We start from the raw sequence: 17,513 nt of genomic DNA on the forward strand, positions 1-17,513 counted from the left end.
AGACAGCGCGGCTTTGACAATAGAGAGCCGGTGGGACTAGTTCTAGCATTGCAATCTCCCATCGATCGTTTTAATCTAGGTACTTCGCTACGGGCTTACGAAAACAAAAAAGAACAACGTACTGTAGATTGAAAACTAGGTGTATTCCTACACAGAACAGCGAACCATGAACACAACTTGACCCGCACCGGGAACGAGGCGACGCCAAGTTTGTTGTAGTTGATCCCGCCGCCCACGATGAGCCCCCGCAAACGAGCGCGTCGAGATCCCACCGAGGCAAACACATCGCGCCCTCTGCTTCCATCGACATCCTCCAGTAAACCTCCAACGGCGCTCCCAACCCGCGCAGTCTCATCTTCTCACGCTTCAGCATCATCGCCAGCCCTTCCGACGACTTTTGCTCCATTCTCGGCCGCCACAGCCGCATCGGCCTCAGCCAGTCGGCTATCTCTGGTTCAAGATGCCCAACAGCAGCAACAACAACCTCCTATAAAGCAGGTTCACAAAAGCCGAAGCTGGTACGGCTCATGGCCTAGGGCACCTAGGTCGAAAGCCGGTGCCTCCACACAGGTCGCCCGCGAGTCAATACTAGGTGGCACATTGAAGCCTGACACAATACCAAATCTCACACGGTTTGATACCAAGAGGAGTACGGACAGCGGCAGTGATACTCCTGGATCTCTTTCGCAATTACCGCCGGTCGAGGAATCGGACACACCCACAGGCCATGGACATCCATCTGATTCTGGCGCTGCTGAGTCTAATGGACACACTAGCACTAAATCGGATGATGGGACACCCGCCACAGGAACTGGCGGAGATAACAACCCTCCGCTTCCAGAACTTCAACGCCCGACGGGCGTGGCTGAACTACCACAAAGGCCTGCGACTTCTTCTGGATGGCTAGGATGGCTTGGCCGGTCTGCCGCCCCCGCTCCGGTGCAGGGGGTGGAGTCGACTTCCATTCCGGAAAATGCCAAGGCCCAAAATCCGGAAGCCAAGCCTTTGCTGGCGCCGGATAGCAATCAGGACGACTCAAAGAATCAGAATGGCAATCCAGGTTATGATGCCATATCAACCCCGACCGCACTACCCCCTTCGTCTTCAGAGCCGCGTGCCGAGCAACCTGCAACTTCTTGGTTTGGATTCTGGCCCACCAGCCGCACGGGTCCGCCAGAAGAAGCGACCTCGGTTAAAAGTGATATTGTTCAGAATACCAAGCCTTTGTCGGATCCTGTCACTGAGCCGGTCAAGGATCGGGAAGATGTGGTAATGTCAGATAATTCCGTGACATCCCCCGAAGCCCAGCCGGCGGGGTCAACCTGGGCGTTTTGGTCTAGGGACTCGAACACCAAGTCTACGGGGCCTGGCAAGGGTGTCGCAAAGCGGGAGCCCGGAGAGATTGCGGTCATGGGTGAAGGCTCAGAAGCTCATCCAGAACCTGCTAGTACAGTAGATAATGCGCCTCCGGCCGCACCGTCTACCGTGTCCAAGACTAAAGAGTCGCCGAAGAAGTCTAAGCGTGTTCGGCCTCAGTCGATGGATGTCGATGATCCTGCCATTACCACCAGGCCCTCAACCGCCACATCTGTCGCTACCACCAAGACAGACTCCAGCGTCAAGGCTACAAGTTCTACCGCGGGTGGCGCCGTTAAATCCTCAGCCGGGAACCTGCTATTGCCGTCCTTTAGGTCTACGTATAGGATGAAAGAAAATCCATCCATCATCCAGCAGATTGCGCAATTTCTCCTCAGGACTCATCAGAAACCCCAGGTGAACCACGCATTCCTCACCAAGGAACCACCTAAAATCAAGAAGGCACTGGCTATCGGGGTTCATGGCCTGTTTCCAGCCACATACCTGCGTCCCATGATCGGTCAACCCACCGGCACATCCATCAGGTTCGCAAATCATGCTGCCGACAGTATACGTCGATGGGCTGATAGCCATGGCTGTCAGGATTGCGAAATCGAGAAGGTTGCACTTGAGGGTGAGGGCAAGATTGGAGAAAGAGTAGAGAATCTTTGGAAGCTGCTTCTGAACTGGATTGAGTCTATTCGAAAGGCCGATCTGATATTGGTAGCATGTCACTCTCAGGGTGTCCCAGTCAGCATCATGTTGGTTGCTAAGCTTATCGAGCTTGGTATTATCACGACGCCGCGGATTGGTGTTTGTGCAATGGGTGAGTGAATGCAACGCTAAACACTACCATGCGAATCAAACCAGAAGCCATGACTGACAGAGGAGCAGCTGGAGTATCACTCGGACCATTTCCAAGCTATCAATCGGGCATGGGTATGCTGATGGGATCCGCAGGTGAACTGTGGGAGGCAAGTCTAATAGCTCCGGATCCAAACACGAACTGATGAGCTACAACTAACACTACTATTCTCTCGAGCAGTTTGGAAACCCTGAAAGCGAGGTGTCAAAGCGCTATGAGGCAGCTCTCAAGGTTGTACTGGAGTATGGCGTAAGGGTTACTTATATAGGCAGCATAGACGATCAGGTCGTTCCTTTGGAGGCAAGTGGCTTAACTCACTCTGCAGCTCTTCTGCGGCCATACTGACTTTGCCTCACAACAGTCTGCCCTCCACTCACCCGCCAATCATCCGCTGCTTTTCAGAGCGGTATTTGTGTAAGTTTGGAACAAAAACGACCAAGATGTAATCCTATACTAACGAGCCATCCAAATAAAGTGATGCGAGGGTGCACGCCGCGGATTTGTAAGTATTTCCTTCACCATATGAGTTGCGGTATGCTAGAGAAACAGAAGAAAACGGCTCACACCATGAATCTACAGCATCGCCCACTTGGTTGGGTTCGCTCTAAAGCTCCGAAATATGGGCATCTCGGACCATGGTCTCATTCGAGAACTAAGCGTTCCGCTGGCAGGGTCGCTCTACTCGGGAGCCGGGCATTCTACGCTCTACGATGACCCGCAACTTTACGAGTGAGTGACAGATCTCAGCGATTTTCGTTTCAAACAACTATAGAACTGGCACCCTGCTAACAACAAACACGTATAACCCGAAAAAAAAAGTCTTGCCGTGTCCCATGCGCTAGAAACAAGCGATGTAGGCAAGATCCCCTGCGAGATTGGAAAGCACGAAGGCATCACCACCAGCAACCCTTATCATCTCCCTTGGATCATGCGTGGTCTTTTGGAGGAGGATTTTGTCAAGACGGAACTGTCGTCAGAGGTCACGGAGCTATTGAAGCAGTTTGACAGCTGGAAGCCCGTGACCAAAGCGTTGAAGGATGTCAAATATAGACTAGAGGCCGTTCGCTCAAAGCTTTAAGATTTTAGAATTTTGCGACCAGCAAAACAAAAGACAAATACATACAGGGATACCCGGAAGGCGGCCAATTTTTGTTGGGAAAACACGATGGGTTGGTTGGATTATGTGAGATATTTTGTAATCATGATTATAGAGCAAACATCAACCAGTGTTTTTACAAGATGCATCTCAAGTTCCCTCTAGACTAGATTATTACTAATGCTTTGATGGGATGCTCTCATGTCGGTCTCTATATTCACATGGTAGTTGCGACAGACACCATTACAGTTTTTTTAGTTTACAAGGGGTTTTTTTTTTAAACAAGAAAAACACATCATGTTGTACACATCACACAAGAAAAAAGGGGGGTTTCCCTGACTTGATCTGAACCCTCCTTTTCATTGCCTGCCAAGCTGCCACTGGCGAATGATGTTCTGGATCTCGTCCCAAGTTAACTGCTTGTTGGTGACACCAACGGCAGTCGCCTCCTGAAGAACGACCGTCGGGGCGCCGCTGCCCTTGCCCGGGTTCTCGACCATGCCGCCGACCACCCTGCGGGCGACGTTGCGCAGATCCTCAACGGTCAGGGCGTTGATGCGGCGCGTCATCTCGTGCACGGGAACCTTGCGGCCGTGGACCTGAACCTGCCTACCGAGGTCCTCGAGTTCGATCATGCGGCTCTCGAGGTTCATCAGCAGGCTCGACCTCAGCTGGTTCTTGGCCCGGTCGACCTCGGTCTGGGTCACGGCCGAGTAGCCCTTGTCGAGCGTCAAGGACCTCAGCTCACGGCACATGACCTCCAGCATGCTGGCAGTGCGGCCAGGGAAGCACGAAGCTGCGATGCCAAAGAGACCAGAATCGGTGTAGGAGTGGTTGAATGCCACGCATGACTCGACCCAGCCGTGTTGGTTGAGGACATTTGTGTAGAGGCGCGAGTACATGCCCTTGCCCGGACCGCCGGCGGAGAAGGAGCCGCCGCCGCCTAACAGGGTCTGCAGAGCCGCGAGCGCATAGATGTCATCGTCGAGGATGGGAAGACCCTCGAACGCGAGCTGAATGTGGGTGAAGTTGGGTATGTTGGGGTTCAACGGGGGAGGTTGGGGAGCTAGGGTGAGGAAGCCACCGGTGTAGTGAGAAGCGCCGGTGTCTAGAGGAGCCGTGGGTAATGGGCTGGAGGAGGTGGGTTTGGAGGTGTTTTTGAAGAATGGCAGCTTGCTTAGCAGGCCAGACTGTTGTTGTTGTTGCTGCTGCTGCTGCTGTGCAGCTGCAGACTCATCTGACGCTATTGTGGCGGTTTCTTGGGGTTTTGGCGGAGGTTTTCCCCTCATGTCCCCAAAGTACTGCTCCGTAAGCTTGACAGCATCTATGTGCGGAATACCAGCAAAGGCCACAACCATCCTCTCCGGGCGGTAGAATGCATCCCTATACGCGGAGATGACGTCTCGGTCGATGGACCCTAGCCTCTCTTGGGGGCAAAGCAATGGGTTTCCAAGAGTGTTGTCCTTGAAAGCTGCCGTATGAACAAGCTCGGGCAATATCAGGTCGGGTTTTGACCAGATTTCCGTAACTTCGTACTGGGCCGTCTCGAGTTGCTGAGAAATTTCGTCGTCTGTAAGTTTAGGGGTTCGTATTGTCTCGGCCAACAGACCAACGGTAGTCGGAATGGCCTGGTTGAAGGTGGCAGCCTGGTACATCATGGACTCTCGCGAGGAAGCGCACTGGATATTTCCACCCAGATGCTCAACCGCTTCCAGCATCTCATCCGCAGTGTGCTTTTGTGTCGACTTGAAAGCAAGACGGTCCATAATATGGCTGGCGCCGCGCAAGTAGTCGTTCTCATACCGAGAACCTGCATCGATATAAACGCCAACTCCTGAAAAGGCCCCTGGCAGGGCTTCGGAGGCGACCCTTATGCCGTTTGGAAGTGTCGTAACATTATCTAATTCAGTGGGTTCCTAACAAGAGCGAGCGAGCGAGTGTGAGTATCAATCAAGATTGGTGATTTAAAAACAGCTAAAAAAAAGGTTTCCTTACCCTCGATGAAGGGGCGGCATCCGTAAACGTCCTTTTTGCAGATGTTGATAAAAGCGATGACAATTGCTTTGACCTGCTCACACGGTTGGTGTATGTACGTGCCAGGCCAGGGAGCCTGGCAGAGCAGGTTCGAAGCATCGCATGCGCTGGTGTTGGCGACTATTGAGTGGTTCTCGTAGCTCAATGTGCTCTCATCGACGACTGGTAGGAGGTGCCTTGTTGTTCGCTGCACCGTAACCCTGAAGGTGGAACGTGCCGACCAGTATGTATGGTTGAACGTCGCGGCGCTGGTCGTGAATATCTTTATTCTGATATTATCGTCAAAAGATATTTCTGCTGAAATGACAAGGCGTCTTACCGTATGGCCGAGACCGGGGTTCTTGCACTGTAGACGCGTCTGCGCTTCAAGGCCCTATCCCTATGGGTTGATGGCCTGGAAAAAATTGCGGTCGTTATCGATAGGCTAAGGGACCCTTAAGCTATGGCTGCTAAGAAAACCGTTTACGAATTCGCTTACTTTTTGTCACGTGCGCATACTAGCACACCTTGTCACTTGATCCCGTCACCACGTGATATATACCTCGAAGGGAGGCCTGATCCGACAGCCTTTTGGCTCCTGATCTGCTCAATGCTGCGGGGTTGAGCAGCACGAGGCCAAACAACAGGCGAACCACTCAAACATTTGCGCATGACGGGAAGTAGCGGCGGCTGCCCTGTCAAGTGGAACACACCCCAATTTCCTGCAGATGGTCATGTCCCTTGAGGGTTCATTACAATATGGTATAGTGGTTTTCGCTGCTGTTGCTGCTGTTTTATGTTTTGGTTTTATTTTTGGTTTTTATTATTTTATTCTATTTTGTTTCCGTAACCTTTTTTAAGCCTCTCTCGTTTGTCCATGTTTTGGGATATGAAGTTGAATAAGGAGTTACATTTGATCAGGGATTATGGGTTGTTCGCATTTAATTTCTCAAATATGATTTTAGGTAAAAGTAGGTATTCATGAGAATCCCTGGCCATTTATTTGTATTACTTTTGCAGGCAAGATTATCGCTTGGAGTTCGTTCATTCGAGTCGAGGCTGAGTGAGGGGCTTCTGGATGGATCGACCCAGGATGGGCGTGGCACAGAGGGGAAAATACGACTCGTCCCGTCCAGCGGTGACCGCTAAGTATACTGTATAGTGCTAAGAGTAACGGTGTTGTACCGGAATGGCTGTACTGTAGCTGTACTGTATTGTATTTGGAGTGGCACTACCGTACAAAGTAAGTGCATCCACGGATGAATGCCAGTCACTACCATTCTGAGAAGCTTGACAAGGAAACAATTGCCTACTGTAGTTTAGTGCACCCTCTGTACAAACGTGTGGGCTTTGGGTTGCATCAGTGATCAAGACGCCCCCCCCCCAGGTTGCAAACGCAAGAAAAGAAAGAAACCAGACCTGCGCGGCCGACCAGCCAACGAGCAACAAGCCTGTCCGGTGAGGGTTGTAGCTATCTCACTAACTTGGTTCACGTTTGATCTCATGGCACATGGGACCTGGCACCCGGCCTGCCTAGAACGTTTTGGGCCGATGGGTGGGAGCCGTTGACGAGTCGAAATGCTTGTTATTCATGTCCGAATGATGTGCACAACTTCGCTTGCATGATTGATTGGAAACCAAAAAGGAACCTCCTCTTGACTGTCTCTTTTTCTCTTTCGGACATTCGGCTGGACTGGACTGGACTGGACTGGGTACTGTACAGTACCGTACAAACAAACAAACCATGTTCAACATTGTTCTGTACCTGCCTGCCACCACAAGGTAAAGAAAGGTATCCACCCGCCGTTTTATGCCTGTCGAAACCTTCCTTGTCTTCTCTTATTTTTTTTTCATTGCTTCTTTTCTCCTCCATCGCCGCTCCATCTCTTCTTTTTCCTGCATATTCCACCTGATCTCCATGAATCTTTGAGCACGCCCTACCTGGCAAGCCTGAGTCCTAACTGCTGCTGCTACTACTCAAGATAAACCAACCGACCGACTTGTTATTCGCTTTGTTCGCCCCATATTGTGCCGTACCGTTACAAGGCATTCCCTAACCCAAACTTTCCCTTTGTATTGAATTGCTTGTCCACCTTCTCCACTATCCCTGGCCCCCCTGGCGCCCCTGCCGCCAGAGTTGTAGGGTCAGTGCATGCCTGACGAATACCTGCCTTAACTGCGTGGGTATCAAAATCCCCAGGAAACCCTGATGTTCAGCCAACAACCGAGCCCAGCGACCTCATCGCCGCCCCTGTTGTCGCCAGGCACATCTCTTCCATCGGTCTCACCCGCCAACGCTCAGGCTCAGCCTCCTCGCACAAACATCGCCACATCCACATCCACATCCACCACATTCACATCCCCATCCATTGCTACTGCTGCCGCTGCTGTCACGGTGGCCGGCAGCTCAGGTCACAGAAGCAGCCGTTTGCGAGGTCTTTCCTACCTAAAGAATTATACTCAGAACCACCTCCTGAACAGGGATTTGCACAAAGAGTCAAACAGCAACCCTGCCAGTCCGGGTAACCCCGATTCGCCCCCGCCGCAGTCGTCCACCTTCAATCCGCAAACGATTCCTGCCCAGATAAAAGCCAGCCGCCCGGTAAGCCGACTTTTTAGATCAGTCAGCTACTCACCAACATCCTCACCGACGCCGACTACTGCTGCGATTAGCGTCTTGAGTGCTGCAGCCGCAGCATCCGCGAGCACATCTCCTGTAACTACGCCGCCACCGATCTCGCCGACTCGACATAATCGCTTCTCGCTAGGGCCCGCATCCGCGTCGCTGTTTCTATCCCCTGAGACGTTTGATAACACATTTGATACCACTCGTCGGAGCCCCTCTCCTTTCCTGTCTTCGACTCCTCCCGTCAACTCATCACAGTTAGAATTTGCATCTTCAGCGTCAACAAAACCAGGGCCTGAATCCGAGGCGTTGGCGACAGGTTCTTCGTCGACAAAAAACTCTGTGCTTCCTCGACTGCGACCTTCGAACCTACCATCACCCCACACGACCTGCCCTGGGACCGACGCTGAGCCAGCGGCGCTAGATCTGGACGACGTCAACACCGCCGCAGGCACAATGACGAGAATGCGTGCGGCCACGGCCTCGGACGCGACCGTGCTGGCTCAGAATGGAGGCTCCAGCACGGACGTGATGCCATCAATTCGATTCACTACATTTTGCGATCCTAGAGCGACGCGCCCATCTCTCACATTTACTCCCGTGTCGCGGACGCTACCTACGGGCACTGAAATCATACGCGTTGGTCGATATTCGGAGCGTGATGTGCCGCCAAATGTTCCAATAAACGTGCCCTCGGCGGCTCCCGTAGGCTTCAAGAGTAAAGTTGTGAGCAGGAGGCATTGTGAATTCTGGAATGAGGACGGGAAGTGGTACATCAAGGATGTTAAAAGCTCCTCGGGCACCTTCCTCAACCACATACGGTTGAGCCCTCCTGGCACCGAGTCCAAGCCTTTCCCAGTCAACGATGGGGACATTGTGCAACTTGGTATAGACTTTAAAGGCGGCGAAGAAATGATATTTCGCTGCGTCAAAATGCGACTTGAGCTCAACCGCGGTTGGCAAAACAAGCTGAACGCTTTTAAGTAGGTCAAACCATCTCGCGTGTCTGTGTTACGGTAGACAGAAGCTGACAGTTTTTTTTTCTCTAGTATGACGACGCACAAGCGGCTGCGAAACATGACCAAGTCTGACCCTAACAGCTCCAGCCAGACATCACAGGATTGCTCCATATGTCTCAACTCGATTGCGGTAAGTGGCATTCCAGCGTTCTGCACTCTGGTCTAGGAAATCCACTGACAGATAGCGTTGTACAGCCGTGCCAATGTTTGTTTGTAGCCCCATGCTCGCACACGTGGCACTACAAATGTATCAAGAGTCTCCTCATGTCTCCTCAATATCCGATATTCATCTGCCCCAACTGCCGAGCAGCTGCCGATCTCGAAGCCGAAGTCGAGGATCCGGAGGAGTGGGAGCAGTTGGATTCAGAGGAGGAGGTAATCGACACTTCTAACACGTCCGCATCCACGCAACCCAAGACCGACTCATTGGCTGTCGCATCTCAGTCTTCGGATTCTTTGCAGGCACAACCACAATTATCCAGCGCTCAAGGAATGTCGGACGTTGTTTCTCAAACGAATGGCACGGTGTCACAAACAACACCAGGTCGCAGCGGCACGCTATTACACGCCACGTCAATGCCGATGGCGATCCCACGTGCTTCCTCAGACGTGACTCGAAGACCAGTCCCGTCGAGCACCATGGAAATGGATATTGATACACCATCCCCGAGTAGGGACCCACGGCAGACTCGCACGCCTTCGCCTGCCTCAAATGGTCCTGCAGCGCTTGGTGCTACCGAGGGGCCCATCACACCGAGAAACGACGCTGGTCCGTGGGTTTTTGATGGCGGGGTGATATCGAGACTAGGGGCATCGACAACCTTGGCGTCCCCAGCGGTGGTAGAAGGTTCAATGACGCCTCACAACGCGGGTGGGGCGCAGGTTACCAGCATAGACGACATAGCGAGGGCTTAGGCAGCTCAAAGCTCTGCCTAGCAGGCAACAGCGTGGACTTGGCTTTCACCGAGATTGGTCCCCCTCCCGTTCATCCGCCGGCCGCGGGTAGGCCACGCCACAAGAGAATCAGCTATCAGCCGCGAGGCGAGCCCTTCTCAATCACCTAGGCGTGAAGATGTGACAAGCTCCCTGACGGCCGAAAATGCAGAGTTTCGGAGTACACGGGACTACCGAGGCACTTGACGCAATCGACGGTAGACTTGACAGGGAGGGGACTTGAAGTATTCGACTTCGTGCATATAACAATTATAATATCACCTGAGTACAGCCCACTCACGGGCCCCTGGTGGCCTTGGATCCGGTTTTGACAGCCTGCAATCAGATGTAATCGGCTCGTGAGATTGGGGAGCGTGGGATGGGGTACCAGGACACGGTTAGGCGTTAACGGGTTGGTCTATACTATTTTTTCTTCTTCTTTGTTTCTTCTTGCATGCATTGGTATTTTATTTCAAGTTGTTTATTATTGTTTATACATTTGCAAAATGTCCGTGGTACGGGCTCCGCACGGATATAAGCTGTGGGTGTTATTCTGGGCGCACGTTTGAAGGTGGGAGTACTACTATCTCAATATTTTTGTTTAGCGTCAGATGATAGACCGTTTCTTCGAGACGTTACAGTTCCAACACACATACACATACACACACACACACACACACACACACATATGCTATTTGCGGGGTTGTTCTTCTCTCTCTATGCTACTTCTCTCGAAACTTTCGGAAGGAAGTGTATTTAACTTTTGACTAGAAAGATGAGCTGAGGCCAAGGCGGCTAAACCGAGTTTACATATACTTAGGTAAAGTTTTAGGAAAGATTTTAGATCGGTGCGAAGTAGTTACCCGAAGGTAGTAGTTGTGGGTATAGATAGATGTTGAGGGGCAAAGGTAAAATCACCAAGTGGAAACGACCACCTCTTAATCAGCATCTGAGCCCAGAGAACCAAATCCGGGGGGAAAGTTTGGGAAAACGCAAAGGCTAAATCCCATCGAACTCGCTAACATAAGATGTTGTATTATATTATGTATATACGTAAAAGTATCCACCAAAAATTCGATCGCCGGAAACGGTAACCCAACAGGGGAAATGGGCAAAAAAAAAAAAAAAAAAACAAAGATGGACACCAGCAGGCCAGGGTTTTTTTATTTTATTTTTTACGGCCATGGTGACGTCCCCCCTCATTTCCTTCAAACTCCCCTCTTGAACGCCGCGGCCCCGATGCGCTCAATCTCGCGCCCCTCGGTCGTGTTCTTACCCGCTGCCTCGATGAGCCTGACCCACTCGTCCCTGTTCTTGAGGCGGACTGCCTCCTCGGCCGCCTTGATGCGCATGCCGCACTTTTCGTACATGACGATAGTGGTGGCGTCTTTGAGGTTGGTGCACTTGGGGATGAAGATGGAGGCGAGTCGGGGGTTGCCGGCTTGGAGGACCAGGTTGAAGTAAGGCTGTTTTTTTGTTTTTTTTTTTTTTTTTTTTTTTTTTTTTTTGTTTGGGAGGGTGGTTAGTTTGTTGCCTTTGTAACCTGAGGGTTGTTTGTGGTCGTGTGAAAAGGACTGGAGAAAGAGATGGGATAGGACCTATTAGGGTAGACATACCTCCCATCCAATGGGGCTCTTTCTAGCCTTGGAGATTTCTTCAATCTCGTTCCAATCACGCTTGGCAACGAGAGCTCGCAGTCTGTATTTGAGATTGATGTTAGCAAAACAACATCTCTCAGCGGTTCTGACGGCAGCTTGTAACGAAGGGCAATCGGAAAGGTCCATACCTGATCCAGCATGCGACCCTCTCTGGGACTTTGAACTCGCTCTGGATCTTCTTTGCGCGGCCGTGATACCCGAGCCGGATGAGCTTGAACATGGTCTCATTGACGCTCAGGCCCGTGAATGAGTCGGTGAGGTCCCGGTCAAAGGCCTCCTGCATGCGCAGGAGGGTGGCAGCCTCCTTGATGGCGCGCAGCTCCGAGGCACTCTCGCGGGCGTTGTCGCTCAGCAGGCGGGCGGCTAGGGCCATCTTGTCGCCGGCGGTGCGGGCATCAGGCTGCTGGATGGCCTCACGCAAGAACACGCTCGCGCCGTCGAGGCGGCGGTCGTCCTGGTAGTATAGATCCTTGAGCAAGGCGTTATCGCCTTCTCGCACGGCGGCAGCCTCGACGAGTGCCGTCGCGACAGGCCTTCGGTTGATGGTGCGGAAGAAGGAAGCCAGCGGGAGCTTGCGCCGGAGCTCATGCAGGACCGACAGCACCAGGTCCGTGTCGCCGCTCTCGACGGCCTTGTCGAGCGCCACCTCGCCCTCATCCATAGAGAGCAGCAGTGGCACCTGCCGACCAGCGCGGGGCTCGTGGTTGAGCAGCTCCGTGGCGAGGCGCGTGCGACCTTCGTCGTAGGCTGCGCGGGCGATGGCCTCGAAGGAGATGCCCGGTTTGCCAGACAGCTTCTCCACCACCGCCCGAGCTATTGTGTCGTCATCGTCGGAGCTGACGCGGACCTTGGCGCATGCCCAGTGCACGTAGATGCGGTCAGTCGGGAGCCGGAGATAGCCTGCAATTCGCAATGCAAGGAGGTAATCATGCCGGTCGAGCAGGCGGCCGATGAGCCGGTCTGGACCTAACCGTTGGTATTGGTCGAAAGACAGAGAAAGCCCGACCTCGTAGAATCGAACGGCGTTCAGGACGCGCAGGGTTTCGCACATGTCAACAAAGTCGTCGCTGTTATAGATGTCGAGGACCGACTTTCCAAAGGATGCAGCCTTGAGGAGCTGCTTCTGCCAGTGCACGTTGAACTCCTGACCGGCTGCATTGACGCACGTGTCGACGGCCTCTGTCAAGTTTGCCCTGATCAGCTGGATGTTGTCATCGGCTTTGGGCGATTGCATCTCGAGCTGCTCGACGGCGTCCAACAGGATGGAGGCCGCAGATTCGGTGCCGATCCTAAAGACCTCCTCGGTAACATCGGGGACCTTTTGCAAAAAGTCACACGTCTCGTTGGTTAGGACACGCACACCGTCGAAATCCTGAACAATGTGGATGCGGCCGTTGTAGAAAAAGGTAGCCACGGCAGCACTTGGGCCGACCAGGTGAATCTCATCTTCCCAGGCAATTACGACGGCGTCGTTACCACACCAGCGAAGGTACTTGGGTGGGATCTTGGATTTAAGGTCATGCTCGCTCAGCCGAGTTTGGAAGTCACAGGTAATAACGTGGACCTCGCCGGCGGGGGTGTAAAGAGCTGCGAACTTGCCGTTGGGCGAAACGGCCATATGCGTGAATGGCCCAATGTCAAGGTAGCGGTCCTCGCATTCCGAAGCATCGGTCACGTAGATGGTTTGGCCTATGCTGAGCAGCACCTCAACCGAGCGGGAAAGGGTGTATCTGGGTGCTATGATGGTCCACGAGTGCACCTCACCATCTGGAGGCGAGACCAGCGGTTTCGGTCTCGGCTCTTCGTAGGACGACACGGTGACGAGGGCGTTGTTGGTCAACAGGGCCACCATACCGGTCTCGTAGAACCGGCAAGAATGCACGCCGTACTCCTCAGCACCATGACCGAGAGAGAACTGGGTGAAGTCCTCCTGCAATCCGTAGTAGCAGCGCACAGTTCCGTCCTTGGTGACCACGAGCAGCTTCTCGTCCTCGGACCAGCCCAGACCCCTGATGGGGCCCTTGTCCCAGTTGATGCTGCGGATGAGCTTGCCGGCGCAGCTGTAAATGTCGATGCTTGGCTTGCGGGCTTTACCTGCTCTATACTCGACCAGCTTGTTCTCGTCCAGGTAAAGGGCTACGGCACCGCCGTCGGGAGCCCCAGCCACCACATAATTGTCGAGGTCCAAATCGAGATCGAATACTTCGGTGTAGAGCTGAACCTTGCGGTAGTATTTATCACCGACCTGCTCCCAGCCTGCCGTTGGGCTCAGCTCCATATTTGATGTGGCTTGGTCAATGCCTTTGGACCATCGTCATCCTTTCCTTGTGCGGGTTGTTGTTGTCCGATCGTCTTGTTTAAAGCTGCGCGACCAGCGAATCCTTCTTTTTTCGCTGGGTCGCCCCCCCAGAAAAATGAAAAGGTTGTCCAAATTTGGGACAAGACAGAGTTCCGTATTTTTATTTTTATTTATTGATGTGTATGTAAGTTGATTAATCCTCCAAGTCAATCAGGTAAGGAAGGGTAGGTACCTTAGTTTTAGGCAGGTAGAGGCAAGGCAATGCAAGACACGTGCATCGAGCTTGGATGGAGGTCAGCATCCAAACAAGCACACAGCAACGCTCGCTCCCCAACTCCCACTGAAAACCCCACAATTTAGAGCTCCAGCGTAATCAATCCCCCAAGTAGTACCGCGACCCCCTGTAAGCAACAAGCACAGACCCTCATCACTGCGTCACTCTGGTCCACCCACCGCCGCCGCGACTGAGACACTGGTTTGGGGAGGGGCATCCATCATCTATCTCATTCACATCTACTTACTTACCTACTATCCTACTGCCAGCGTACTGGTTGATTTTTGCAACGACAAAACACTCGAGCAGTCTCGAGAGTCGTTGAAGGGTCTCGGATCGTTCATTCTGCAAAAAGAAAAACAAAATCACGATTCAAATGTCTTCGCTGCCGGACTGGCGAGTTGAATATCTCGCGTCCATCAAAGAAGCAGAGAAGAACAGTCCCGTCAATCGCGACCTCGTCGAGGCCTGTAAGTAAACAGCTGTCTGATGGATGTATTCTTTGTTCTTGTTAACATGTTCAACACACTCCATCTTTCATAAACAAGTCTTGTGACTTTTTCTTGATTTTGAGAAACTTATACACGACCACAAAAAATAAACTCCTTAAAATTTTGGAAAAATACGAAAACTTAACATCTTGCAAACCCTCCCAGGCTCTCAACTCCAAGACCGGGTTGCCGCACTGGAGGCGGAGAGGGATGCCCTGAAAGCATCCGGAGCCTCAGCAGGCCCGTCCACCTCCGACCCGTCCGCGCAAAGCGGAGACGGCACACAACCGGCGGTCGTCGCGAGGCTCAGGCTGGACCTCGCCGAAGCCCTTGGGACCCAGGAGCGGCTGCAATCTCGACTGAGCCTGGCAGAGTCTGAGCTCGAGAGGTTGCGAGCCAAGACGGCCGAGGACGCAAAGACCATCCGTACCATCAACGCCCAGTGCGTTTCCTTGAGCACCAAAGTGAAGGATCGTAACGAGGAACTTCGGGAGAAGTCCAAGCTGGTAGAGGTATTTATTGCCCATCGTTATAGATTTTCATATCCTCTTGGTGAGGTCGAAAAAAAGGCCCCCCCCCCGTTGTGAGATATGTACTGATCAACGCACTTTCGTACTCTGCTTGTAGAACGTCCAAGACGAGTTGATTGCTCTAACGCTTCAACTAAATGTCATGGAGCAACAAAAGGCCAAGATACAAGCCGAAAATAACCAACTCGTCGAGCGTTGGATGAAGCGGATGGGCCAGGAGGCAGAGGCCATGAACCTTGCCAACGAACCGAAATTCGCCAAACGATAATGAATCAAACTTGGACTAGTCAGGCACGCAGATATTTGCTTCAATGCTCAAGTTCGGTCTGTCTGTCTGGTATCCTAATCCCTCCTTACAAATATTCTCCCACTAGGTAAGCTACTCCTGATCTCATACCGTTTCCCGTATAAAGTTCGCTTAATGCTATGTTGGTATCAAACACAAAATCTATGTCCGCTCAATGAGAAAAAGAAAAGAAAAAGTCTACCACGCAACTTCGCTGGCTAGTGCCAAGTGCAAGTGCTAGCGCTTCAATGTATTTATACAAGAAAATGCTGTTCTGGACGGCTTGCTTTTTTTTCTATGTTTCGTCGTCGTGTCGTCGTTGTAGTCTGGCTCGTGCTTGTCCGGTCGAGACAGTTGTACTGACCCAAACTTGACAAGCTCGCTGAGCACAGGACTCATTTTCGCGTCGAGATGCAAAACTGGCCGCCCGCGCCAGTCCAGCTCACGTAACCCTCTGGATAGGACAGCCGCTCGACGTCGAGGATGCTACTCCCGACATCGTTTGCGGCGTTCTTCTGCTCGTGCACAAAGCTCTTAAGCGACACGATCTTGCATCCCTTCCTCAAGTCAAGGAATATCCGGACTAGATCGTCGTTGAGCTGAGCGGTAAAGGCCTGGTTGTTGACAAGTACAACATCGGCCCGCTTGAGTGCCGAAAGTGTCCTCTCGTTGGTTCGAAAGTCGCCCCTTTCGAGGCGTACCTTGCCGGGCGCTATGCCCCAGAGTCGACACCGTGCCGTGAACTCTTTCTTTTGAGCATCGGCCAAGTTGCAGGCGTTCTCCATCATCTCGCAGCCCCAACTTTCACACCCAATGTCGAGTGCTGCCTGCAAGACAACATTACCAACCCCGGAGCCCAAGTCGACAAATACCTGATCAGATGTCATCTTCAACCTCTGAACCAGTATTTCACTGATGAAGGGATGCAAAAGTTCCCCATAAACATTGTCGGTACCGTTCTCGTACTTGGCTAGCAGTTCGACTCGCGGAGCAACGGTTCGGTCGTAGACCTGCTGGAGGATGAGTTGGACGAGGTTGAATGGGAGGATATGGCGCTTGGCCAAGTTGCGAGCTATCGCGCCGCTCTCCTGGAGTTCCCTGAGACGTAGATTGTATTTATCCAGAGCAGTGCGGAACGCCTTGTAATCTTTGAGGTTGGATGACCTTTCGAGTTGCCGTATCAGACCGTTGTTCGCGTCGGTGAATGGCCGTGCTTCGTTTTCGGTGAGATATGTATCAACCACACAGTTGATAACGTGTTTGATTTCTTCAACGGCATCGATCATATCCTTGCCTGAGACCAGTTCATATCTGTGATGTGAGACAGTAGAAAGTTAACGAGCGGGCGCATAACCATATCAAAAACGCAGTCCCATGCGCAAAAGAAAAATATCCCCATACCTCTCTCGTTGTCGCAAGCCTGGGTATTGCAGTGCGACACGAACATCCGAAGCGGGGGCCCCTAGTGACGGTGTGCATTTGAGCTTGAGCGATGCGACGTCGGCGGCGTGAATCAAGCGCAGGTCCTTCCCATCGGGCGGCGGGTCCGTCAGGGCCGGCGAGACGAGCCTCCGGTTCGGGTCCTCGGTGCGCTCGCTATCCGTGGTGCGCTGGCGCTTCCGGTCGTCCAGCGTATCCTCCCACGCGTCGTCGTCTTCCGAGTCCGACTCCTGGTCCCACGTCACGCGATCGCTGTTGGCAGGCGACCGCCGCGGCGCCCCCGCCGCCGCCGCCGGCCCGGCGCTGCTGGCCTTGCGCTTGCGCTGGTACTGTTGTGCGCCGCCCGAGGAGAGCGACGATGAGGCCCGCGATGAGGATGCGAAGGGGAGCGGCGAGGCGCTCGCGCGCACTCGTGGGGGTTGCGGTTTCTGCGGGCGCGGCGAGTTAGACGAGGCGCGGTCGTCACCGAGCGGCCTCGCCGGTCTCGCCTTGGGCTGCGGGACCTCGACGGCGACTTTTTCGACGCGGATGGTCGGCTTCGCGATCTTGAACTTTGACTTTTGGGCGAGGATGCCCATGGCGCCGAGCTTTCTTTTTTTGTTATATAGGTTTTGTTGGAGGGGGAAG

General features: G+C 52.9%; 6 protein-coding genes across 6 annotated transcripts; 3 read left to right on the top strand and 3 right to left on the bottom strand.

Moving 5' to 3' along the window:
- Nucleotides 1–237: 237 nt before the first annotated feature.
- On the top strand, nucleotides 238–3,299 carry PgNI_09460 (uncharacterized protein; the record flags this gene model as incomplete). Its single annotated transcript, XM_031129444.1, has 7 exons — nucleotides 238–2,182; nucleotides 2,243–2,295; nucleotides 2,402–2,470; nucleotides 2,583–2,635; nucleotides 2,697–2,723; nucleotides 2,801–2,950; nucleotides 3,041–3,299. 7 exons carry the CDS (start codon nucleotides 238–240, stop codon nucleotides 3,297–3,299), a joined length of 2,556 nt encoding a protein of 851 aa, XP_030978085.1.
- Nucleotides 3,300–3,676: 377 nt separating this feature from the next.
- On the bottom strand, nucleotides 3,677–6,002 carry PgNI_09461 (uncharacterized protein; the record flags this gene model as incomplete). Its single annotated transcript, XM_031129445.1, has 4 exons — nucleotides 3,677–5,217; nucleotides 5,313–5,620; nucleotides 5,671–5,745; nucleotides 5,893–6,002. 4 exons carry the CDS (start codon nucleotides 6,000–6,002, stop codon nucleotides 3,677–3,679), a joined length of 2,034 nt encoding a protein of 677 aa, XP_030977845.1.
- Nucleotides 6,003–7,184: 1,182 nt separating this feature from the next.
- On the top strand, nucleotides 7,185–10,942 carry PgNI_09462 (uncharacterized protein). Its single transcript, XM_031129446.1, has 3 exons — nucleotides 7,185–8,939; nucleotides 9,006–9,105; nucleotides 9,171–10,942. Exons 1-3 carry the CDS (start codon nucleotides 7,540–7,542, stop codon nucleotides 9,888–9,890), a joined length of 2,220 nt encoding a protein of 739 aa, XP_030977680.1. The 5' UTR covers nucleotides 7,185–7,539; the 3' UTR covers nucleotides 9,891–10,942.
- Nucleotides 10,943–11,004: 62 nt separating this feature from the next.
- PgNI_09463 (uncharacterized protein) lies at nucleotides 11,005–14,034 on the bottom strand. The gene is made up of 3 exons (XM_031129447.1): nucleotides 11,695–14,034; nucleotides 11,525–11,606; nucleotides 11,005–11,374 (listed from the first exon to the last, which is right to left on the bottom strand). Exons 1-3 carry the CDS (start codon nucleotides 13,842–13,844, stop codon nucleotides 11,117–11,119), a joined length of 2,490 nt encoding a protein of 829 aa, XP_030977682.1. The 5' UTR covers nucleotides 13,845–14,034; the 3' UTR covers nucleotides 11,005–11,116.
- A 381-nt stretch (nucleotides 14,035–14,415) lies between these two features.
- On the top strand, nucleotides 14,416–17,168 carry PgNI_09464 (uncharacterized protein). The gene is made up of 5 exons (XM_031129448.1): nucleotides 14,416–14,609; nucleotides 14,796–15,142; nucleotides 15,258–15,534; nucleotides 15,825–16,757; nucleotides 16,848–17,168. Exons 1-3 carry the CDS (start codon nucleotides 14,516–14,518, stop codon nucleotides 15,426–15,428), a joined length of 612 nt encoding a protein of 203 aa, XP_030977677.1. The 5' UTR covers nucleotides 14,416–14,515; the 3' UTR covers nucleotides 15,429–15,534; nucleotides 15,825–16,757; nucleotides 16,848–17,168.
- PgNI_09465 (uncharacterized protein) lies at nucleotides 15,842–17,464 on the bottom strand (the record flags this gene model as incomplete). Its single annotated transcript, XM_031129449.1, has 2 exons — nucleotides 15,842–16,757; nucleotides 16,848–17,464. 2 exons carry the CDS (start codon nucleotides 17,462–17,464, stop codon nucleotides 15,842–15,844), a joined length of 1,533 nt encoding a protein of 510 aa, XP_030977679.1.
- Nucleotides 17,465–17,513: the final 49 nt, after the last annotated feature.

Source organism: Pyricularia grisea (assembly GCF_004355905.1).
Source record: "Pyricularia grisea strain NI907 chromosome Unknown Pyricularia_grisea_NI907_Scaffold_7, whole genome shotgun sequence".
In the NCBI taxonomy this organism is placed as follows: Eukaryota; Fungi; Ascomycota; class Sordariomycetes; order Magnaporthales; family Pyriculariaceae; genus Pyricularia; species Pyricularia grisea.